This window comes from Rhinoderma darwinii, chromosome 6 (assembly GCF_050947455.1).
Source record: "Rhinoderma darwinii isolate aRhiDar2 chromosome 6, aRhiDar2.hap1, whole genome shotgun sequence".
NCBI classification, from domain to species: domain Eukaryota; kingdom Metazoa; phylum Chordata; class Amphibia; order Anura; family Rhinodermatidae; genus Rhinoderma; species Rhinoderma darwinii.
In genome coordinates, this window is record NC_134692.1 from 140,265,094 (window position 1) to 140,291,082 (window position 25,989).

The window sequence follows — 25,989 nt, forward strand, 5'->3', positions numbered from 1 at the left end:
ACTTTTAGTTAATCCTATTTTTACGTAACTATAACGGTATTAGGAGCAATAAAGAAGTAAGCACCTTGCTATCCAGCAGCGATCAGTAGGATTCTAGCTCCCCCTAGTGTTCAATATGTGCACCACAAGTCTTTTTGTCATTTTCATTTTTATTTTTTTTTAATTTTGTCCACAAGACCGAAACTAGGAAGATTTTCTTCCCAACGGTTAGAATAAGCCAAAGATCTGAAGGAGTGGATTGTCTTTGCCACGATTGTATTTACTACTGTAGGGTAAATGTAATTCTGCGCATCAATCTATGTATTTGCGAAATACACGGCTGCATTCTTCCAGAATAAAGGACCCCTCCAATCCATGCGTTGTGTCTGGTATTACAGCTCAACTCCATTGAAGCAAATTTGGCTGATCTGCAATACCACACACAACCTGTGGAATAATGTGGTGCTGTTTTTAGAAGAAAGCAGTCATAATTTTTTTTTTCTAGTGCTGGACAACCCCTTTATGATTGAATGGTGACATGCTGGTCATTGGAGGCAAAGGTGATGACAGGTATAGAAGTTTTGTTAGCTGCCTTTAACTAAGGTAAAGTAGATTATATTTACATCTCTGGCAAGGATGAAGATAAAAGGTGGTACAAGGTCGAGGTGGCCGATGACTAACCCGACCATAAGGGGCTGTAGTGCCGACATCATTCTTGGTGAGCAATAACCTCTCGTCACAGCTACTTCCCACAGGTCGTGTGCGATATTGGAGCTCAGCCCCATTCACGTCAATAGAGCTGCAATACCAGACACAACCTGTAGCCAGGTGTGGCACTGTACCTGGCAGAAGCTATCATGTTTTTCTAATCCTGGAAAACCCCTTTAAGTATTTCTAGGCTACACATTCAAATATGTAACTGCACCAGGACCTGCACAAAAATTATTGGGGCCCCATAGCTTAAAAAAAAAAAAAAAACCCACAAAAAAAACCAACTCAGAATGGGCCCCACAGAGCACTCCGTTGTATGTCCTATGCCTTTATTAAAGTTTATAGTCGGCATCTCATTTTTAGGTCCAAAAGTCTGTGCTAATTAATTTCATGTCTGTATAGGGACTGGGCTTTGTTTTTCTGACTTGATAAATTATATAATTGTGGCTGCCTGCAGCCACCACTAGGGGGAGCTAACAAAATAAATTATACAGCCAGTATTGAACTAAATGGGAGCTGTATAAATCTGTATGTAGTGGGCTCCCCCTAGTGGCAGCTGCAGCTAGCCACTGTCACAGCAAGCTGAGGAAGTAGTTCAGTGCTGGGTGCCCCTCTCCCCATGGATCCCACCACTCTACATTAGGTAATATAGATGTGATGCCGAGGTACCACTCAATCCCTGTGTAGGACACACATGCATAAAAGGGAGACCCCATTGTTATTACGGAGGACCCCTATAAGTAAACTGCAAAACGCAGAGAAACTCTTGGAACCATCAGGATGGGTTTCCGATTTAGGGTAGAAGACTTGACGGTTCAGGGCTGGTGCTGGGACGCCCCTATGCAGAAGACCACATTTATGAAGGTTATTTTATATTTGCTCTTTGATACTTTCTCCCCCGTTTAGGAGGCCCCCGGGGAGATTCCAGCCCTCCTTAATGTCTTTTTGCAATTTGGCAAACAGACAAATACTAATGTTGTGCAGATGGAGCCTCTGCTGCTCCCTCTAAGTGATTGGGACATTTCCGAAATAGTTTTTAAAGCGATGTTCACTATAAACACGTAATGATTGTACTGGACGCTGCTCAGACTCGTCTCTCATCTAAAATGTTCACTGCAGGTCGGGGGCTTGGTTTTCTAAAAAAATATTGTGAAGAGCGAAGGCCACAGCGGACACCGACACACAGGGTGCAACAAACATTCCCGTTATATGTAAAGACAAGTAATGTAAAATATATAAAGACTATCAGGAGAGCGAACAAATGTCATCTGCTAACCCAGAGACAAACTGTCTCCTGTGGTCCTTGTGGCCCCTGCCGATGAATGCCCCATATATGCCATCAAAGTGGAGTGGGAAAAAGGAAGCTTTATAACACCACCACTGACTAATGTACAAGAGTGTAACGACTATAATGCCTAATCCTATATATGCAAAAATATAACTACAATACTACCCCCTATATACAAGAATATAACTACTATAATACTGCCTCCTATATACAAGAATATATCTACTATAATACTGCTACCCTATATACAAGAATATAACTACTATAATACTGCCCCCTATATACAAGAATATAACTACTATAATACTGCCCCCTATATACAAGAATATAACTACTATACTACTGCCCCCTATATACAAGAATATATATCTACTATAATACTGCTCCTATATACAAGAATATAACTACTATAATACTGCTCCTATATACAAGAATATAACTACTATAATACTGCCCCCTATATACAAGAATATAACTACTATAATACTGCCCCTATATACAAGAATATAACTACTATAATACTGCCCCTATATACAAGAATATAACTACTATAATACTGCCCCCTATATACAAGAATATAACTACTATAATACAGCTCCCTATATACAAGAATATAACTACTATAATACTGCCCCCTATATACAAGAATATAACTACTATAATACAGCTCCCTATATACAAGAATATAACTACTATAACACTGCCCCTATATACAAGAATATAACTACTATAATACTGCCCCTATATACAAGAATATAACTACTATAATACTGCCTCTATATACAAGAATATAACTACTATAATACTGCCCCATATATACAAGAATATAACTACTATAATACTGCCCCCTGTATACAAGAATATAACTACTATAATACTGTCCCTATATACAAGAATATAACTACTATAATACTGTTCCTATATACAAGAATATAACTACTATAATACTGCTCCTATATACAAGAATATAACTACTATAATACTGCTCCTATATACAAGGATATAACTACTATAATACTGCTCATATATACAAGAATATAACTACTATAATACTGCTCCTATATACAAGAATATAACTACTATAATACTGCCCCCTATATACAAGAATATAACTACTATAATACTGCTCCCTATGTACAAGAATATAACTACTATAATACTGCCCCCTATGTACAAGAATATAACTACTATAATACTGCTCCCTATGTACAAGAATATAACTACTATAATACTGCCTCTTATATACAAGAATATAACTACTATAATACTGCTCCCTATGTACAAGAATATAACTACTATAATACTGCCTCTTATATACAAGAATATAACTACTATAATACTGCTCCTATATACAAGAATATAACTACTATAATACTGCTCATATATACAAGAATATAACTACTATAATACTGCTCCTATATACAAGAATATAACTACTATAATACTGTCCCTATATACAAGAATATAACTACTATAATACTGCCCCTATATACAAGAATATAACTACTATAATACTGCTCCTATATACAAGAATATAACTACTATAATACTGTCCCTATATACAAGAATATAACTACTATAATACTGCTCCCTATATACAAGAATATAACTACTATAATACTGCCCCTATATACAAGAATATAACTACTATAATACTGTCCCTATATACAAGAATATAACTACTATAATACTGCCCCTATATACAAGAATATAACTACTATAATACTGTCCCTATATACAAGAATATAACTACTATAATACTGCCCCTATATACAAGAATATAACTACTATAATACTGTCCCTATATACAAGAATATAACTACTATAATACTGCCCCTATATACAAGAATATAACTACTATAATACTGTCCCTATATACAAGAATATAACTACTATAATACTGCCCCCTATATACAAGAATATAATATAATACTCCACATATCAGCCATATCTTATAGGACTGGATAAATGCTGTAATTACATAACATGACTTGGCTGTACGTGATTTCATGGCTCCCTCCATCTCATTATTGTAAACGAGCTGCTTCCCCAACCAGCAGAAGTCATTACTCTTGGTCTCCAGCCACTTACATCAGATCAATATTCTCCTGCTAAACACCATTGCAGCCCTTTATCTGCGGGACCCTTAACACTTTGTACTATTAAATGTTCCAAGGTGGAAGCAGTTGCTGTTATTCCATATAGCAAAGCCTGTGTATTCTAGAATTAGAGCGGATCCATCCACTCTTCTGACACATATTGACTACAAACAGACCTCGTATCCCCTGTTAAATAACAAATCTGGAGCATTTGTACTAAGAAATGCATTGTGCTGTCCCTCTGTTATTCCTCCTGGAAATGCATGAATAACTGAACGTTACTATCCTTCTGTCAATGAGGCGTGTCCCTACACAGTCTGACACTGCCTAATCATTGCCGATAGTGTCAGACGGTGTAGAAATACATCCTATTGACAAGGGGAATGGAAACAAGTTATTCGTGCATTTCCAAGAGTAATAAACAGAGGAACTGCACAGTGCAGAGTTCTAAGAAAAGATTGTGAAGCATCATTATTTTATGGGGGGGGGTGTAAAAGTATTTACTAGAACAATCAAGAGTTAACATTTTTCTTTAAAGGCTCCTGACAAACTAATATACTGTATTACTAAAACCCTTGAGGACAAGGTAAAACCAACTACTTAATGAGATCAACAAGAGAGGTTTACTGCCCCTCTATTCTGCACAGACTTGTTTATGCCCCCCCCCCCCCCCTTGTCAAGCAACAGGAAGCAGGCTGCATTGGGAAGCAAAACAAGAGGGAAAGGTGCAGGAACAATTAGTTCAAAATTGCCCCTTTCCCTGAGAACATAATGGAAAGGGGCATAAAAAGAACGGGGGATTGAGCAAAGAGGAGATCCAGACTATGGCAAAAAAAAAGGCTGGGGTTCTGTGATCACTGGCCCCATAGTATATGACAGCAGGGCCTCTTATAGCACAAAACTGGCCAATGTGGGTCTGGACCGGCCAATGCGGGTCTGGACCGGCCAATGCGGGTCTGGACCGGCCAATGCGGGTCTGGACCGGCCAATGCTTGTCTAATCTCATGTTAACCCTCTAGTGTTGATTTGGTACAAAAAAGACATAAGTCCAAACAGTTCAGCCTACAATGAACACGAGGGAAGTCTACTGAAGTCAAATTCTGGACAACCTTCTCTTTCCATCAGCAGAGGTCCAGTGATTGGATACAAGGTCTTAAGATGACCCGAGATGGTGGATCATCATTCCAAGAGAAGAGAGCACCATCATACAGAAGGCTGATCAATGTGAATGCATGGTCATACCCAGTCAACCGGGGAGTCTACGATGGCACCCATGGCTGTGGTCAGTCACCTGATCCTGCAAACCTGGCAAAATCGGCTCAAAGTTATAGCACTTATGGGTGACTGTAGTCTCTTGCTTATTGGTGGCATCTCACATGCCAGAAGAGTGTGAGGGTAAAAAGGAAGAATGACCAGAAACAAAAACGTGGTCACAGAAATTATAAGTCATTGAAAATCCTTAAGACCTAAATCATCAAACCGGACTTGATAGCACTTAACAAGCCAATAATTTTGGTCCATTGCCCAATGGTCGTAGAGTTACCAAAGATCTTCAGTTCATGACAATAGAAAGCACCAATGGGCAATGGAGTCAACCAAAGGTTTTTAGCTCATGACCATGGAGCCAACCAAAGGTTTTTAGCTCATGACCATGGAGCCAATGGGCAATGGAGCCAACCAAAGGTTTTTAGCTCATGCCCATCGAACCAATGGGCAATGGAGCCAACCAAAGGTTTTTAGCTCATGACGATGGAGCCAATGGGCAATGGAGCCAACCAAAAGTTTTTAGCTCATGCCCATCGAACCAATGGGCAATGGAGCCAACCAAAGGTTTTTAGCTCATGCCCATCGAACCAATGGGCAATGGAGCCAACCAAAGGTTTTTAGCTCATGACCATGGAACCAATGGGCAATAGAGCCAACCAAAGTTTTTCAATTCATGACAATGGGAAGGACCTATGGGTAATGTATCGGCCCATTTGACTATATAATTTAAAGAAAACCTAAATCAGACAAGTTATTGTAACAATTAAACTCACACAAACATCATTTTATGGTCCAAAACTGTATTTGTCAATCACTTTACTGAAATCGAGGAACCCACTCTTGACAATGTCCAAAAAAAAAGTTGTTAAAGGTTCATCTTTTTATTAAATACTGTCTTTACATGTTTGTATATTCTTTTCTTAGAAACTACAAGTAACTATTAGAAAACAGATGTAGAAATCATGATATGTCTTGTACAATCTTTAATATGCGGCATTTTTCGGCCCATAATTAGATTAGGATTACGTGGAGTAGGGTCGCTCGTCCTCTATTCCTACCATGCCTTTTTTATATTGATGTTCCACTCCCAGGCCAAGTGTTGGGTATTGTCGTCGTCTGTGAACCAGGATTTCATGTGGTACGTTCCCCGGACGAGCATTCCTTTGGGAGCTTCTTCTAGTGGCGTTAGGAATTCGTAAGGCTCGACTCGAGGTCCGTAACTTCCGACCATGTGTGTTTCTTTATCAACTGTCAAGACATTTTTTTTGTTAATTACTAAAAACAAAAAAACATTAAAGATGGCCATTTCAAAAACATCCTACCAAACCCCCCCCAAAAAAAGCATTACTATTACCATTACTCTTTGGTTGGCCACTAGAGCTCGCTGGTGCTTTAAAGGCTTATAGGTAATCTACAGTTGGAGTAAAGTTTAAAGCACCAATGTCCCATGACTAGCAGGCTACCTCAAAACATAAAGGGCCCCGTCCGCAATAAAACCTTCTCTATCTGTAGATTATTATGTCTAGTACAACTGCGCACAGGATTTTGGACCCAACCTTTAGAAGGCAGCACCATGACCCACCATACAGATGTTATGTCTATCGACCCACCATACGGGCGCCAGGTCTATCGACCCATTATACGGGCGCCATGTCTATCGACCCACCATACGGGCGCCATGTCTATCGACCCACCATACGGGCGCCATGTCTATCGACCCACCATACGGGCGCCATGTCTATCGACCCACCATACGGGCGCCATGTCTATCGACCCACCATACGGGCGCCATGTCTATCGACCCACCATACGGGCGCCATGTCTATCGACCCACCATACGGGCGCCATGTCTATCGACCCACCATACGGGCGCCATGTCTATCGACCCACCATACGGGCGCCATGTCTATCGACCCACCATACGGGCGCCATGTCTATCGACCCACCATACGGGCGCCATGTCTATCGACCCACCATACGGGCGCCATGTCTATCGACCCACCATACGGGCGCCATGTCTATCGACCCACCATACGGGCGCCATGTCTATCGACCCACCATACGGGCGCCATGTCTATCGACCCACCATACGGGCGCCATGTCTATCGACCCACCATACGGGCGCCATGTCTATCGACCCACCATACGGGCGCCATGTCTATCGACCCACCATACGGGCGCCATGTCTATCGACCCACCATACGGGCGCCATGTCTATCGACCCACCATACGGGCGCCATGTCTATCGACCCACCATACGGGCGCCATGTCTATCGACCCACCATACGGGCGCCATGTCTATCGACCCACCATACAGGCGCCATGAAGAAAACCCCGGGTATAACAATGAAGGCCAGGGACATAAAGGACACCGCCTGGCATCATGTTCTTGTTTGGACTACTTCTCCATCATTTACTTACCTCTAATTCCTTGTCTGAAGGTGTGCTGTACATACTTCAACCCACAGACAATTTCTTTGTTCACCTAGAAACAAAATAATTAGCCGATTGGTAGAACAAGCCGCCGCCGTGATCATTAAAAGGACACCAATGAAAAAGCTATACATATAAAAAGATGTAAAGAACAACCGTATGTGTTGAAAACATGTGGAAAAGAGAGGGTTGAAATGATAGGCCTGTGTGTTTGACCCCATGACAACACTTCCTGTGCCAGTTCAGTATCATCATAGGCCTCATAGCAACCAAACAAAATCCAGCCTTAATTTTGACAGTACTGGTAAGACAATTAATGCGATTGGCTGCTATGAGGGCCAGTGTCCCTATGATAACACTGAATTGCAAGAACAGGAAGTGTTGTCCTAGGCAGAAAAACAAATAAAGTCCTTCTTTTAGGATTTTAATCTTAACCTCTGTGTAGTTCTATCAGAAATAATGGGGATAATGTGACCTAGAATGTCTTTCCTTTCAGAAAATGATCATCTTATGTTAAATGCAGGAAATCAAGTGTTTCACTTACCTTAAAAGTAATTTTGACCTTGTAGCTCACGCCCTCCTTCAATACAAACGTTTGTTCCTTCAGCGCCATGACATTGCCTGCACATAAGAAAAAGGTCAAATTAATGCAATATACTGAATATATGCAGTGAAATTCCGATAATCTGGAAAGTCTGATAATCTGGCATTTGTCTCCATTGAACTCCAGTATAATACGGAATTTCAGAAGACTAGAGAGAACATACATTGTGTTAACATTTTATTCGGAGCTTTCTTCCTGCAGGTTGTCTACCGCTACAAATGAGATTTTTGTCCATCTCTTCCTATAGATTTTAGCGGAGATCTGTAGTAATGCAATCACACCCCTAGAGGCCACTAGAGAACTGATCTGGTCAAGAAGAGATCATTTTATTATTCTATGGTATATAGCGCCAACATATATAAACCCAAGTCATGTTTTAAGGCTCTGTTGGACATGGACATACATGGTAGTCACCTATAGGTGGCACTAGGGAGAAAGTTTTCTTCCTTCTGGAGAGCTATTTTGAAATATTTCCCAGGGAGCATTGCCCTTAAGACACCCTACTAGCTGGCTCTCCGCAATGAGAACCATCTCCTTCCAAGAACATATTTTGGAGAACAGTACACTTGCCCCCAGGAGCTCACAATCTAATATTGTTATCTCAAGCAAGCCACCAATCAGATAATCACGGACTTCTTGTGTTGAAATATTGCCACTAAAAGGCGGCAACAAGGTAAAAGGGGGGCAGGTAGTTTGTAGAGAAGCTGCAGACTCGTCCTAGTGAGTGGTTTGTTTCCATTGCGTTCTATGCAAGCAGTCTCCTTGCAGTCGCCCACTAGGACCAGTATACCTATCAATGGTCGCCAAGTGGGCGGGCCTTATGTGAAAATTGCAGAAAAGTTGGCGCTCTCGGGATGTTTTGTGCTCGTTCTTCGGCGGATGGAAAGTGGGAAGCAAATGTGCCCGGTGAATGTGAAAATCAGGATACCAGTGGCCACCACCAGGGGGAGCTCACTGCATACAGTTTAATACACCGCAGTGAGCTCCCCCTGGTGGTGACTGCAGGCAGCCAGAATTTTATCATTTAACGTTGTATATACAGAAGATTTGGAGCTCAGAAAAAAAACCAGTGCTCTGACTGCTATAAAGATAGATTAACTTAAATCGCATAGAACGTCGAACCTAAATAATGAAATGTATATTCAGAGGGGCAGTTTTAAGCAATCTTCTCTGCTTTCTGCTGCCTGACGTGATGAGTTGTAAAGCAAACCTGTGCAGCGTGGAGAGGCAGTCTATTGTATAGCAGACAGAACGTCCTGAACCACGAATAGTAGTCGCGCAGACAGGAAGTCACGATTGCTAGGCAACTACTACTCCCAGCGGGGGAGCTGTAAGAAGGAGCGCTATAACCATAGAGGTGTAATAGGTGTATGCAGTATCTGCAGAGTTCCTATATCAGACAATCGAGAACCATGCGGACCCCCGTTCCCCGAGGGGCGCTGTAGATCGGTGGGTCAGGTCCGGTTTCCACACATTTTTGTTATTAGTTTTTTTTCTGTCTTGAGATTTTACACGCTGGCAGGAGCTGCATTGTGGAAGCTGCACCCATGTAAATGAGCGGCCGGGAGGGGAAGGTGCGAGAACAGAAAGCCGTGTGCAGAATACTAATGCCGGCCCTTCTTCTACAGTCTCAGGGTGTCACACTGCAGCGTTCTGTTACAATGTAATCCACTGTGGTGTGGATACATTGTATCATCTTACACTTCCCTGTATGGTAACATGGAGGCAGATATATCAAGAATGTCGCAGGGACTGGTTTGTCGCCATGTAAAAACACTGAATTCGAGGGATGTCTGAGGTGTCGGTTTAATGTCTCACAGCTCATGAGAAACGTCTCTAAATGTCATCGAACGTGGTTCACACCAGGCCTCACGGTATGTTCACTCGCAGAGTTGTAAACGTCTTGAAATACGCTAAACGCCTACAAACATCTTCCCATTGAATTCGGCGTTTAGTTCAGACGGGGCGTTTTGTTTCGCCGCTGTTTTAAAAAAAATGCTGCATAAAAAGACGCCCCACAAAAAGGAGCACGTCACTTCTTGAACAGTTTTTGGAGTGGTTTACCATTGGGTCAATTGAAAAAAAGCGCCAAAAAACGCCTCCAAAAAACGTTTTCAGCTACAAAAACGGCTGAAAATCAAAAGGCCATTTTCCCATGAAAACAGGGCCATCATTTTCAGCGCTTTTTGATTTTGCGTGTGAACATAGCCTGATACTGACAAGTGTTGTCACATCTGCGTCTTACTAGCCGCGCCCCAATCAGTCTTGAAACATCTTCGACGTTATTAATCGTAATTATGTCGCAATTCTTGGATAAATACGGCGCTTATAACGGCTGTAGGACCCTCTGACAACCCTTTTTTGCTCGCAGCTCAGAAACGTGCTCAGACCAGTTGTCACTTCCCCTCCCCCACTCCTCTTGGCAGCTCATCCGCAGCACATTAGTCAGCAGGGGGTGACACTGAGCACATGAGAAACCTCCGCTCAGTCTAAGAAGAATATGAAACCTCTGCTCCACCCTGAGGAATGATGGGAGTGATATTTCAGATACTAGGAGCGGATCATCTATAGGGAAATGGTTAATAGAACGCGGCCTCAGTAAGCGGCGACATTGCTTTGACCTACGCTGCGTCCATATAACATGGGGGGAGGGGGAGCACAAGAACTTTATAAAATAAACAGGATGATAGACGATACTGTGAGAAACTATTAGATTTCCCATCAGACTAATAAACAAGACGGGTATTCGTTGCAATGCATTGTACTATATTAAAGGGGAAGATACACATAAAACCACTTGTATGTCACGAGATGTGAATGTTTACAGGGATAATGCTAGAAACTAGACTTTTTGGTCAAAATTAACAAAGATTTCATCACTAAAGAGGAGCGGACACCTCTCCTGACACGTGCCTTTGTGAATACTTGTATTCCTCATGAGAAATCGGTTCGGAAACATCTTTTCTTACAATTCTGCATTGTGCTGTTCCTCTGTTATTCCTACTGGAAATGGTGTGTGGAGGGTGTGTCCCTACTCAGTCAGCACAGATTGAACAGTGTCAGTGTGTCCCTACACAGGAACGCCCTATTGTTAATGTATTCCTAAATTTCCAGGAGGAGTAACAGAGGAACGGCACAACGTAGTTCTAACAAAATATGTTCCAGAATTGTTATTTTATTGGGGATACAATTATTTACTAACACAGACTAAGGTTCTCCTTAAAAAGGGGTACTCCTAGATTAAGCAAATATTACTATGGCGTACATATGGTTGCAGGGTGCATAGGGAAAGGGGGGTGAATACAACTGCAGCTCACTGGTCCTTTGCACTGGCGCTCAGTCCATAAGTTAAAAAGTACATTTTATATATATATTACATTACAATTACTCTTTAGGCAGGTCTGCAGTAGTGTCGCTATAGGGGGTGCAGAGGTAGAAGACCCCAGTATTCTAAATGCTTCATGGTCTCGGATACAGTTTGCATTGAGTCCCAGGAGCTTCAAGTTACTCCTCTGGGCAGCTGTACATAAGTATTAAAAATAAAAAAAACCCCGCTAATTTATGGTGACATGTGAAATACCCCAAATGTGGTGCAGGCAGAAATTGTGTCACACATTTTTGGGGTCTTTTTCCTTCCCTTTGTCCTTTAAAAATGCATACTCTCTCAACCCCCCCCCCCCCCCCGGGCCCTTTCTGGTGTGCTGCAAGAGATCAGTTGTCCCCACTTCTGCTGCTCCTCCTCCTCCCCTCTCACAGCATTCATTCTCACTGAAAGAGTGGCAGCTTCATCCCCCTCCTCCCAAATATTTCGTTTAATACTATAGACAAATATATTAGTGACAGGAGAATTTTCAGAACATTTACAGAGAGTCTACGGGCAGGAAAAGAAGAACCACGAGCTGCTGGATGTAGAGGTCATAGAAGTTAAAAGAACTACTGTATGTGATGCCATCATTTCCCTCTAATTCTGTAATTTGGACACTGAGGCTGATGTCTACAGCCGTGCAAGCAGAAAGTGGAGGGGGGAGGGGGGGGGCATTGTGTGCAGGTAAATCACATAGTGTCGGATATGGCCACGTCCCAACAAACACTCCCACCATTCTTTAAGAAAACACATGAGTTGTCACAGCTCCGCCCCCCCCCTCTGCCACATCACTGTATGGCCCATACAGTCATAAATTAAAAAAGTCCTAAAAACCGGAGGGGGAAAAAAACCGTGAAATTAGGTTTTGGTCCATAAATATTAAATTTTTGCGTCTTCTTCATCCTGCGCAGCATTTCAAAGTAACGTGCGGATTATTAATTCATGATCGGGGAGCAGCACATATCAAGGAGCGCTCCTTGTACGCCTCATATTAGTTTACTTCAACACCTTCCCCTTGTGAGACACGCTGTGTTATCAACCTTCAGGGGGCGCCGCGCCTCGTACGTGTTACATTATTCTTCAGCTCCTCATCTGGAGACACTAAATCCCTAATTTCTGCCTCACAGCTGCCTGATCTGATAAAATGAAAGTCGTACGAGGAGATTTAACGTTCTCAAATTAAAGTGATCGGCTCCAGAGAAGAGCCGCTTCCTGCACGTAATTGGAAAATACTAATTTCATCTTAAATGGCCAGGTATTTCTGTCTTATTCCCACATGTAAGAACGCTGCAATGTAAATTCCCTGCGAGGATAAATTGAAAATGATAAAATTCTCCCTTTCTGCAGCCACCACTAGGGGGAGCTTACTGCATACACTTTATACTCAATAACAGTATGGAGTCAGCTCCCCCTAGTGGTGGCTGCAGGCAGTCAGGATTTTATCAGTTACATAATCTACATTACTTTTCTTATACTGATCCTTAGTTATATTACGTCCCTTACTCCTGTCACATCCAGAGCTGCATTCACCATTCCACTGGTTTTGTGCTGCCCTTTCCTGGCTTTAGTCCCTCTCTTTTGCACATGCTCGGTTGCATTGCATTGTGGGAGATGCTATTCATACAGTATGAGAAGTCTATACATGTTGTGTTTGTGGTCTCCGTCTTCTGCTTGTAGTTTTGGCAGATTGCAGATTATTTTGCAGCGCCGGATTAGAGGAATCCCAATGTATTATGTGAACTTTTATATATAGTTTTTTTTAGATTTTTAAAAATCGTACCTGTTAAGTCCATAGTGATGGGTTTTGGGGCTTCATCGCATATCAAAGCCATCTGCGTTACCTGCACGTTGGGGGCGTTCGGGTCTGGAAAGAAAAAAATACAATTCATTAATTGAAAATTGATCTGCTGAACTATCCGCCTTCGACCGTCCCGTCCATCGCCCTCCACATCTCTTTCTATTGCCCCATCATCCGACATTTTTTACCATCGCCCCATCTCTATCTTTTCTGTGAGATTCCAGCAAGCTGCGCGTAATCTCGCGAGATTACGAGGTAAACGAGATTTCGTTTCCCTTGCTGGAAATCTCACAGAAAAGAGTCAGAAGTGTCAGGATTGTGAATACACATCACGTCCAGGCTGGAGGTCATGTGTATTCATTATCAGGACACTTGTGTATGTGGCTGCACATCGTTCTAGTAAGAACACTATGTGCTGTGTAAATGAATGGAGAGGAGTGTATGACGCTGACTGGTCACTGATTGGTCAGCGTCATACACGTAAACACGCCCAGTTAACAACACAATACACGCCCAGTTGGACATAACGTAAAAAACACGCCAAGTTGTCCATTTCAAAGCTCATTTGCATAAATATAAAATAGCTTATAACTTGGCCAAAAATGAACGTTTTAAAAAAAAACTTTCCTGTTCTCTACATTGCAGCGCCGATCAGATGCAATAGGAGATAGGGGTTTGAGAATCTGATGACAGAGCCTCTTTAAATATACCCAACATCCCACATGTGGCCCCTGGTAAATGGACCATATGGAAGGATGAGCCGGGTCTTTGCCAGGGCAGAAGCAGCCGCAGTCCGTCACATATAATGTAACTGGAGTATTATAGGGGGTATCGGGGTGTACAGGGTACTCAGGCGTATCTACAGAAGTGCTATATACAGTGGCGGCTGCAGCTCTATATCCTATATACGGGTCAGCGAGAAGGCGCTCATCTTGTATCAATAAGAGGTCGGTAAACGCTGCATCAGGAGATTTCACAGACATGGGACAAACCCAGACCTCAAAGGATAATCAGAGCGCAGATCTATTATTATTTATACAGAGACCTGGGGGAGGGGGTAACAAGTGCCGGGAGGGGGCTAGTAGCTGCGGTCAAACACAAAATCAGGAAGAAAATCATTGGAGTCGATCAAATTCACAGGAATCCACAAAAAAAAAAAAAAAAAAAAATGGAAATTCAGGTGTGAATTAGGATCAGAAGGTCCAGGAAGCTGAGGTACGGGGTGCTGTTTGCAAAACGCTAATGACAAGGGGACATTTATAGAGGACCGGTCCCCTCATCTGACATTCCCTATGAAATAACAATTCTGGAACATATTTTCTTAGAAATCAGTGTTCCGTTCCTCTGTTATTCCTCCTAGAAATGTATGAATAAATTGACAATTGGGTGTTACAATTCTCCTGGTCAAAGAGGCGTTTCTGTACACAGTCTCACGGGCAGCCCTGATTGGACATGGTCAGTCTGTAGGGACAAAACCTGGTAACACGCAGTTGTCAATTTATTCATACATTTCCAAGAGGAATAACAGAGGAACAGCACAATGCAGAGTTCTAAGGAAAAGGGTCTCCAGAAACGTTATTTAAATGGGAATCCAAGGAATTACTAAACCAGACACGTCAGAAGAGGTGACCGGTTCTCTTTAAATAACATTGGCAACCATCGGACCAGCCCTGATTGTCGGGATGATGGGGCCGTGGTCCTCCACCGATGTGACCTTCTGGCGTGTCCTTGTACTACAGTCTCCTTCAGCAAGCGCCTGCACCGAAGTCAGATTTTCAGTAAAGGAAATCTCTGAGCGGTGACTAAGGGGGGGTCAGGATTGGAGCTCAGACTCCATTGTCTATACTGATACATTGTAACAAACTGCAGCTGTGTAAGGGATACCTTCCATTTTTCAAACAACAAGCAGAGAGCTTGAAAACGCAAAAGGTCCTTTTTCTAAAGCAGGGCCTGTATCCGATGAGTCCTGGACTATCCTCTGCCCAGGAGATGGAGCCAGCGCAGCCCAGACCCGGGCGCTCCTCAGCCGTCACTGCCAGTAATGGAACGGGTAATTCCATCAGGAAGCAGAATGAAGATTTATTAATGGTTTTGTGATGTAGAATTGTAATGTGATTTATTAGACCGGGGGCCTACCCATCCCCCGCAGCGTAGGAGAGAGATCATGTTATCTGCGGCTCCATATTCAGATCTTATAACCCAATGGTATATACAGACGCCACGAACCAAATACAACAACCCCGAGGCCGGCGGTCAGAGGACGCTCACGCGTTTCGAGTTGCCTGCCTCGATTTCTGTTTAGCGTTGCATACGCATTGACTTAAATTGGGGACTGTCAGGAACCTCCGATGCAAATGGAGCCGTAAGTGCGTCATCGTACACCCTAGCGGCAAGTGACTGGCTCCAAATGAGGTCGTCTTCTGCTGGGCCTTTGGGGCCCATTATAGTGTCAGAGCCTGGTCCCACTAGATGGCGCTCTAATAGGCCAGTCTAGTCCCTTCTCTTTAGTCATCTGCCAGGGTCCCAGAGGTCAGACCCCCCCCCCCCCCCCTCAGTCATCATAATATTATATTTATTTTTATTTTTTTAGGTTAGAAGCTATAAAAATAAAATGTGGCAGAAATTAGAGAAATAGGTCACTGGGCGGCTGACGGGACCCTCATATAATACATTTATAATCGGATTTAGTCTTCTAGTTATTATCAGGGCGCTTTATCTGCCGCCTAGAAGATACGCCGTGTAATAACGAAGTCGGCAATTATTAAATTAGATTTTATTTTTATTATATAATTTATTCAAATATTAATACTAACAAATAATAAACAAAACATAAATGAATAATTAAAAATAATAATGTTTATTATTGTTATTCATTATTTGTATTTTTTATTATTTATTAGAATTAATATTTGAATAAATTATATAATAAATAATTAAAAATAATAAAATTGAATTAAATACAAAAACAATAATAAATATTATAATTGACTTATTTTTTATTATTTATTAGTATTAATATTTGAATTAATAATAATAATAATAATTTCTGCAACTTTGTTCCTGGGAATTTTCTGGCACCCGTGGGTTTCAGATCTGGTGTCCGGGACCTGGATGGCACCCACCGCTGCTATATACAAGTCACGCAGCTCCAGCCTTACAATATATTAAACATAAGCCTCTCACATTGGTCAGAACCTTCCGCAGCATCAGGGAGATCTCAGACTGATCCTGCTCTAAATCCCCACCATGGCAGGGTCTGGAGATAAATGGCCGCCATCATTACCCATCCCCCCCCCCCCCGTTCTGTGCACCTCTCAGGAGACGTCTGATGGAAACATAAGTGGCAGATAATCCCAGCGCGGCGCCCCAGAGAGATTTCACAATGTACTTTGCACTTGAATCCATTTAAACCCCCCCCCCCCCCCCATCCTCCATTCTCCCCCCAGATTTCGCAGCCGAGACCCAGCGGAGCTCCTGCCATAAATCCTCAGTAAGAGTCACATCTGCCCGTCACACATCACCGCCGCCGATGCCTGAACACTTGTTAGAGCGCACCTGCCGCCACCCAGAACAGATGGTGCCGGGCACATGGCCGAGAGGATGCAGGATCCGAAATCTAAATTAAAGGGCATTTCCAGGTGATGCGTATTGATCTATGCAGCGTACACTTCACTAGTCACTCCTGTGTGGGGGTGGGGAAGTGACAACTACAATGGTGCTGCAAATATGGCATCCAGAGCGGTCGTCACCCAATAGGGACCAGAACAGGGAATTGAGTAAGGTCCTTTATAGAGGAACAGTCCCCTCTCCTGACACGTCTGTTATAGTAAATACTTCTATTCCCTATGAAATAACAATTCTGGAACATATTTTCTTAGAACTTTGTGTTGTCCCTTCCCTCTGTTATTCCTCCTGGAAATTTATGAATAAATTGACAACTGGGTGTTACCATTCCCCTCAGAGGGGTGTGTCCCCACACCTCCGTGACCACTGATCGGACAGTGTTAGATGTGTAGGGACACACCCCCAAGTGGTAACACCCAGTTATACATTTATTTATACATTTCTAGGAGGAATAACAGGGGAACGGCACAACATTAAAAAAAATATCCAGAATTATTTAGTCGGGAATACAATTATTTACTAAAAAAGAAATATCAGGAGAGGTGACCGGTCCTCTTTAATATTCTATTCAGCCATTTAGGAATTATTTTATTAACCAGTAAGAATAGGAATGCTCACCCAGCTTTCTAAGGAACCTGAATGGCATACATTTGCTAGAGAGAGTTATGTTCGGTTTCCTCTTTCCTACTGCTCTGATTGTGTAGGTGTCGGTCTTCACCGTGGTTCTAGAATTCTCTTCAGGAACCAGGACGCTCAGGCTGAACACAGTTCTACTCACCACTGTAATAATGGATTTGTGGGAGGACACCGGGAAGAGAATTGAAGCGGGGAGATGAATCCATTACTGCTCAGGAGGATAAATGAATCGTCCGCTGAGCGGCTGATCAACAATTGGTTGTAGGAAAAGAACATCAATCTCCGAAGAAATGTGCGGCGACTGAAGGAAAGTGGGAAAATCTATACGAATTCCAGCAGACAAAATCAATGCTTAGGACTTGTTCAGACGAGCCGCGAGAGAGCAGACAGGACTAACGTGCCGTAACGGCGCTCCGGACAGAACGCAGCGCTCCGATACTGACCATACACAATAAATATAAGACCAAGTAATAATTTCTATTCAGCTGTTTGCCATTCAGGGGTTTAGGGAAGCTGGGTAATAACCAATGTAGGAGCACAAGGTGAAGATCCTGGGCCCCAATGCAAAATCTATAACAGCGCCCCCCACCTGCCATGTATAATATCGATGTCTTTATATAGAGGAGTGGCCCTTGGGCCCCCGTCAGGCACCAGGGAACGGTTACAACTGCTTCTTCTGCCCCCCATAGCTACGGCCCCTATGGGAGTACACATTGTGATCTGATGACTGTGCCTTTAAGACAGCCGTAAAGCATGTGATCTGCTCCGCCCTGCTGGTCACTACTGGAATTGCTCCCACTAGTTTATTCTGCTGTTTTGGGTATTGACTTACCCACTACTACGGCCGGCAGGTTCCCCAGCAGAGCCTGCTTGTATTTGATCAGACTTTCGTCATCTTTGTCCAGTTCCTGGATCTCCTGCAGGGATTTCTTCTCCGGCGCCTTGTAGTTCAGGTCGGTTTCATCTTCTACTTCATCTTCAATGGGTTTAATTCCATCTTTGTCAGCCATGATGTCTGAAACGAAACAAGGAACAATCAGCGATGTTCATTTACAGAGAATTTTCTGCTGCCGTGCATTGTGGGAGATGTAGTGTTTATGCTAGGTACTATACAGTAGTCCGATGTATTAAAAAAATAAAATAAAAGGCAATTCCCACAACACACTAGAGTGTCTAGGAGCGATTGTTTCAGCAAGCAGCAGAATTCTGAATACAGCTCTGGTTGTAACTGGAGCATAAGCCGTAACAGTGGCTTTAAAGTGAATTTCCACCTTTTATCATCATGTTTTTAGGTGTAACATTCTGTGCCAACTGGTTGTAGCTTTGCTTTTCTGATAGAGCTCCAAATCCCCTGCATAGTCTTAGAAATACATCTCAAAATGCTGATGCCTGCAGCCACCACTAGAGGGAGCTCACTGCATACCATTTATACATCGAACTCAATATTATAGTATACGGAAAGCTCCTCCTAGTGGTGACTGATGATAGTAAGATTTTTATCATTTTTTCTTGTCTATAGAGGGGATTTGGAGCTGTGTATCAGAAAAACTGAGCTCTGGTCGCTATAAAGATATACTAAGAAATTAGTCAACAACTTCTATTACATAAACTGAAATGATCGAGGAATACTTTAATGTTTGACATAAACGGATGTGATTTTATGAGTCTCACCAAACCGTGAACTTTTAATAAATCTAAACAATCCCGCTCCGATCAATAAGTCGCGGCGCCGCCATTTCTTGGATAAACATCAGATAATTACAGATTAAGATCTATTGATAGAAGGGATTTTTTTTTTCTAAAACCTAAAGTGATCTGAATGGATGATGAGAGTGTCGGGAAAACTAATTAGGAAATAATGGTATTCGCTTGGCCACTTAAAGGAGAAGTGCGCATTGTGACAGGTGACAAATGAGAGCGGTAAAACGGCTGCTAAGCAACCGCACAATATTATAATAACGCTGCATACTGGATATATACAGACAAGTTTTGCTTTTAATCTTTTAAGACTTTAAAAAGATCCTTAAAGGAACATGAACACAATTGGCTGCAGTTTTTATACATGGTCTACGCAGAAACCGATAATATGGAATGTCTGCTGATCTGGCATCCACCAAATAAGGTACAAATTCTGGATTAGCAGATGACAAACCAAATAAAATAAATTGGTCCAGAAAATAGAAGACGACAGATTATCAGTATTTCACTAATAATCAAGAAACGCCTTCAGAGCAAAGCTGAGGATACTCCACCATTGTCCTCTCCAGTAAAGAAATTGGGGGAGAAAGGGGAGGAGGAGGAAGGTGAGGAGAAAGGGGAGGAGGAAGAAGGGAAGAAGGGAGGAGGTGAGAAGAAAGGAAGAAGGGAGGGAGGTGAGAAGAAAGGAAGAAGGGAGTGAGGAGAAGAAAGGAAGAAGGGAGTGAGGAGAAGAAAGGAAGAAGGGAGGGAGGTGAGAAAAAAAAAGGAAGAAGGGAGGGAGGTGAAAAAAAAAAAAAAAAGGAAGGGAAGGTGGTGAGAAGAAAGGAAGAAGGGAGGGAGGTGAGAAAAAAAAAAGGAAGGGAAGGTGGTGAGAAAAAAAAAGGAAGAAGGGAAGGAGGTGGTGAGAAACAGAAGAGGTAAGAAAGGGAAAGGAAGCAGGAGGTGGTGAGAAATGTTAGGAAAGGTAAGGAAATTGGGGGAAGAAAGGGAAGGAGGGGGGAAGACGGGGAAAGGAAGAGATGAGAAAATGAAGGAAAGTAAGCAGTGAGAAAAGGGAAAGAGGTGGTTGAAAAGCACAGGAGGCAAGGAGAAGGCAAAAAAGGGAGTTGAAAGAAAGAAATAGGGAGGAACTAAGAGAATGGAGGAGACAAAAGAAGGGACAATGGAGAAACAAAGGGGAAGGTGAGAAAGAAAAGGGTATAAAGCAAAAAATGATAGAGTAAAAGGCAACAAGAAGAAAATTAATTGGGAAAAGAAGATGCCAGAAATGGAAAGAGGGAAGAAAGTGAAGGAGCAGGAGGAGGAGGAGGAGGAGAGGTTAGGAAGGAACAAAAGGCTAGGAAGAGAAAGGAAGTGATGGGAAGGGAGAGGTTAGGAGGGGAAAGGAAGCGAGAAATGACAAGAAAGGTGAGGGAACAGGGGGAGAAAGGAAGAAAGCTTAAAAGGTCAGGGCCAGACCCAGATAGAGGGCCCCTGTGCAAAGACAGTATGTAGGGTCCTTACTCTCGAATAGGCCCCTCCCAATGACTAATAAATCTACCTCAATCGTGAGCTATGAAATTCATGAGTTTAGTCTCTTATATAAAATCTAATAGACCGTAGGAAACAGATTTTTAGGTGACAGTGGCCCCCATACCTGCAGGGCGCCTGTGGGAAGGAGATGAGAAAGGGTTGTGAAAAAAAGATGTCAAGAAATGGAGAGAAATAAGAGTACGGCAGGAGGAGGCAACAAAGGAAAGGGAGGAAGGAGGGTAGAAAGAAAAAGGAAGGAGGAAGAAGTGAGGAAATGAAGGAGGAAGTGGAGAAAAAAAAAATTGCAGGTTGTCACCAGAGATGAGTGAACTTCCCAAAATTCGATTTGGGTCAGATTCAAATTTAATTGACCGTCCAATACAAAGTAATTTGTGGTAATTGCAAGTGCCCCGATTGTCCTGAAATCTCGCGTCTGACTCTCCGATGCCATTTTGGCGCATTATGTTAGCCGCAAACCCCAATAGTTTTAGATTTCATGGAAACTTGTTTGTAATTCGGACCAAATTTAACTTGTGTAGAATCGACTCGCCCATCTCGAATTGTCACCCTTCGGCAGAAGAGAAGTAGTGATTATGTTTTGAATAGACGTCCTCATTCAATATAGAGCTAAATGTACCCACAAATCTGTGCCCTTAAAGGAGGTTGCACAGGATTAGAAAAACACGGCTGCTTTCTTCCAGAAATAGCGCCAGACCTGTCCATAGGTCGTGTCTGGAATTGCAAAAAAAAGTGAAACGCGGCGGTGCTGCAATACCATACACAGCCTGTGGACATGTGTGGTGCTGTGTTTGACCTCGGACAACCCCTTTAACTGACGTTCTGTAGGGAAGAGGTACAACGCAGGTTGATACATGAACGGAACCACAATCGCCTTACTCTCCGTTCACCTTCTAAGGCAGTGGTTAGCAAGCTGGAGTTTCCCTTTAAATAAGAAAAAGGAAAAAACGCACGGCAAAGTCGATCTCGTTACACCGCAGCAATCGGCGAGAAACGAGGGATCAAAAAAGGTTTCGCTAGGAAGAAATAACCACCTAACAAGCTCCGCATACAAAGCAGCCGACACTGCGCGCCGCACACGGCGACATCATCGGACGAGGCGAAGGCGTCAGATTTGTGTCACTCTATTATATGGCGTATAAATCACAGGCGGCCGCCTGAACTACACGCCTTTAAATATATTCAGTCGTTTTGCAGAAACTCAAGAAGATAAGAAAGCCGGGCAGATCGCCAGTTCTGAAGAGCGATTCGATAAAGCGCACCTCACAGGAAGAATTATCCAACGCCAGACATCATGAATAAATGCATGAAAACGAGATTAGACCCATGTGCCCGGCCGCTTCACGGGGATGAAAGTGAAGAACCGGGAACTAATCATAAAATGAAATCTTATTTAGTTCCCAAAAGAGCCACTTCAGATAATAATCTCTGGATGAGACGCTGGATGTGTCTAGAGAGCTTAACGTGGCGACGGCACTCATAAGGGACGACGGAGTTTACCGGAATATTAATGGGATATGGCACTGCCAACGGGGATGTAGACGGGCATGGGGGGGGGGGTAGGACCTTTAAGTCTACATAATGCAGGACAAGAGGGGTGTTGTTTGCAGGGTCGGCCTTAGGTTGGTACCCTGTGCATAGTCTTCTATGGATCCCCCTCCTTTATGGCGTAGACACAGTGCCCAAATAACACTGCCCAATCAATAAATCAGGGGGTGTAGCTGCAAACTGTGCACCTGCTTTCCATTGGTTCGGGCACCTATCCGGGTGCAAACTCTGGCTGCTCGAACTACAAGGCCAGCAGCACCCCCTAAGACCGACCCTGGGTGTACGACACAAGCAAAGCCAAAAAGAGACGGGTCCGACTCAAGTCCAGGGCGTCCAATTGCATAAAAAAAATGGGCGATGAGCGTGCGGACAAACTCAAGTTTACAGTTTTGTGCTCAATAACCTTTTCAAATAGGACAGAATAGGGAAAAATTCAGCCAAGAATGGAGGGAGACGGCCGTCTGACAGGTTCAATGAGAATTTGGCGCCATATATATCTATGTTTATATTCTCCACCGCGCCAGCTTAAACCCTGAAGCAGACCCTTGTTATTGCATTGACGAGATCAAATGGCGTATGTAAGGTCAAGATAAGGTTTAAAAAAAAAAAAAAAAAAACTCTATATAAAAATCGGGTAAAGACAGGGGTGCTTTATCGCTGCCTTGGGTGAAATCTGAATGGCGCCCTACCTCCATTCCAAAGTTAAATCGGTATTCCCATCACAGACATTTATGGCCTATCCACATGATAGACCATAAATATCTGATAGATGTGGGTCCCACAGGTGGGACCCGCATCTATGTCAAGAATGGGGAGTCCCTGGACCACTGGTGAAGTGACTGCCAGCCGCCACAGCCACGCAGACAATGAATGGAGAGGTGGGCGCACAGACCTATTTTTCAGACCACATGTGAGGTCAAGTAGGGTGACCATTTTTTCTTCTTCATACTATCCTATAAAATACATCAGAGTTGAAAATCAGCCTAACCCCAAATAAGTTGCAGTACCAGTTAATGACAGGCAGAGGGAGCTCCCGATAAATCTTATAGTAGGTTATTCTAGGGTACAATGTATATACCTCATCACAATTTACATGTAACATTAATAATAATACTAATAATGACAAACTACCCGCATAACAGGTTACATTTTCCCATGGTAATTATGTACAATTTGTAGCCCTGAGCTTCCCCCCCCCCTCCAATGAGCTGGATGATGATATTTTTACGCAGTGAACTTCATTACAGTAGATCTGATGGTTTACCGTGACACTGAACACTGATCTCCAGAGACCTAGATGACAAAGCCGGCATTAAATATGACATCATGGACTCTGGGGACAGACCGGGGTGGAGGCCGGATGATGCCGTCTAATAAAAGGTCAGAAGTAGGAAGAGTATAGAAGCGTGCAATACTCAATGACGGCTCTAGTAACAATTTATATTAAGATTTTATCTGGGTCCGAGCAGTCACCCATGGCTTTCTTCTATTCGAAGGATCCCAGATAATTCTACCTACCACTGCCGACACCTACTATGGCTGCAAAAAGCTAAAATTTGATAAAATATCAAAATAATTTTTGTAAAACCTTAAATATTGAGCAGTGATCTGAAGAGGAGACACTTGTTACACATTGAAATACACAAAAAAAACAAAAAAAAAAAAAAAAACAAAAAAAATCACACAAATATTATATATATTATTCAATCCTAAAATGTAGGATGATCTAAGATCTGCAATAGAAAACAGGTTATAAAATATTTGACAATAGAAAGTAAAAAAAGGAAAAAATGTCAAGTATGAAATTATAGACATGGGCTGCTGGATAGAAAGATATATATTAAAAAGAATCTCAAAATATAATCTGCTATATAAAATATTTGAAAATAAAAGTATCCAAAAATGTAATTCTAAATGTAGAATATAAAATCTAATATTTAAGTATAAAATAATGATATAGTGCAGTATAATATTTCCAAGGCATGCAATAAAATGTGAAGAATATCAAGAATAAAAAACAAATAATAATTAAAAAAAATAAAAAAAATAAAAATAAAATAAATAATAAAAAAAAAAAAAAAAAAAAAAAAAAAAAAGGGAGAACTTTATTGTAAAAACCCAGCCCCTCCTGTGCAACAGCCAAGATGATCTCACCTCTGTAACAAACGGTCAACCACATAAGTTCCATAAGCTGTCCGCCAAATTCACAGACGTCGACTCCCAACATTTCCCATTTGGTCCCCATCATAGTCCAAACCAGATGCAAAAACAAAAATAATCTATAAAGTATAGAATATATACAGAAAACCAAGAAATAGAAGAAGAATGGAGGAGAATGGGAGGTCTGAGGTTTTTTTTTTTCTTAAAGAGCCATCAAAGAAGACAAAGTGGAGAGATCCCCCTTCACGAATCTTCCTTCTGAGAGGAATACCTGAGCAGGAGGCGACGTAATGGGGAAAAAATGGGATTGTTGGCTGTGGGCAGTAGTGATTTGCAGGCTGCGCGCCCTCCCCTCCCTGCTCACACATTATACATACAGCCCCATGCTCTCCCCTCCCTGCTCACACATTATACATACAGCCCCATGCTCTCCCCTCCCTGCTCACACATTATACATACAGCCCCATGCTCTCCCCTCCCTGCTGCATGCAATCCCAGCTCCATCAATCCCCACAACTGCAATGAGCTCATCCTTGTCTTTGCAGCACACACACCAGAATACAAACAGCAGCCGGGCTGCGGCAGAGGGAGGCCCTGAGCGTGCCACAACCGGGGAGAAAAAAAACCAAAAAAACAACTCTACAGTATATAAAAAAAAATTGGATATAAATGTATCCACTGCTGCTACAATAAAAAATTAGAAAAAAAAAAAAAAAAAAAAAGGGATAGGCTCACATTTACTTCTGAGGGAGGGTATAAGTTCTTACTAACAATAGAACCCAAAAAAAATTCCTCTTTTAGAAAAAAATTATATGTAGAGGCTGAGACACATATGTATATATATTATATATTTTTTCCCTTTTATTTTGTAATTTTTTTTTATTTTTTTTAAACCATAGAATCAAGACTGTAGGATTTTGACCTTCTACTTTATATTAAATTGTAATATTTATTTTACACTGAGGAGATTACAATATGCGATCCGGTCATTTAAAATATATTTAACAGAACAACAGAAATTAATTAAAATAAGAGTTTTTTTTTTTTTTTTTTTATAAAAAAATAAAAATAATTCCAAAGTCGTGGCCCAGTTTTCAATAAATGCAGATTGCAAACAAACAAGACAAAAAAACAACAAAAAAAACACCCAACCGATACTTAAATGGATCCTACAGAACAGATTGTCAGGATAAGGTTAATCCGATGATAGAATTAAACGATCCAGAGTCTTAAAAAGGAACATTCCAGGCA

General features: G+C 42.1%; 1 protein-coding gene across 4 annotated transcripts in view; it reads right to left on the reverse strand.

Moving 5' to 3' along the window:
• Positions 1–6,205: 6,205 nt before the first annotated feature.
• The window catches only part of ARHGDIG (Rho GDP dissociation inhibitor gamma), a 57,833-nt gene continuing 38,049 nt past the window's right edge, over positions 6,206–25,989 (reverse strand). For 3 of the 4 annotated variants that reach the window (XM_075830686.1, XM_075830685.1, XM_075830684.1), the window contains exons 2-6: positions 18,635–18,817; positions 13,525–13,608; positions 8,321–8,397; positions 7,765–7,828; positions 6,206–6,591 (exon numbers count right to left, since the gene is read on the reverse strand). In XM_075830686.1, coding sequence (XP_075686801.1) covers positions 6,398–6,591; positions 7,765–7,828; positions 8,321–8,397; positions 13,525–13,608; positions 18,635–18,812 — 597 coding nt within the window. In that variant the 5' untranslated portion in view covers positions 18,813–18,817 and the 3' untranslated portion in view covers positions 6,206–6,397. Of the gene's footprint in view, positions 6,592–7,764; positions 7,829–8,320; positions 8,398–13,524; positions 13,609–18,634; positions 18,818–24,732; positions 25,117–25,989 lie in introns of those variants that run through there. The other variant, XM_075830683.1, reaches the window with a different exon arrangement.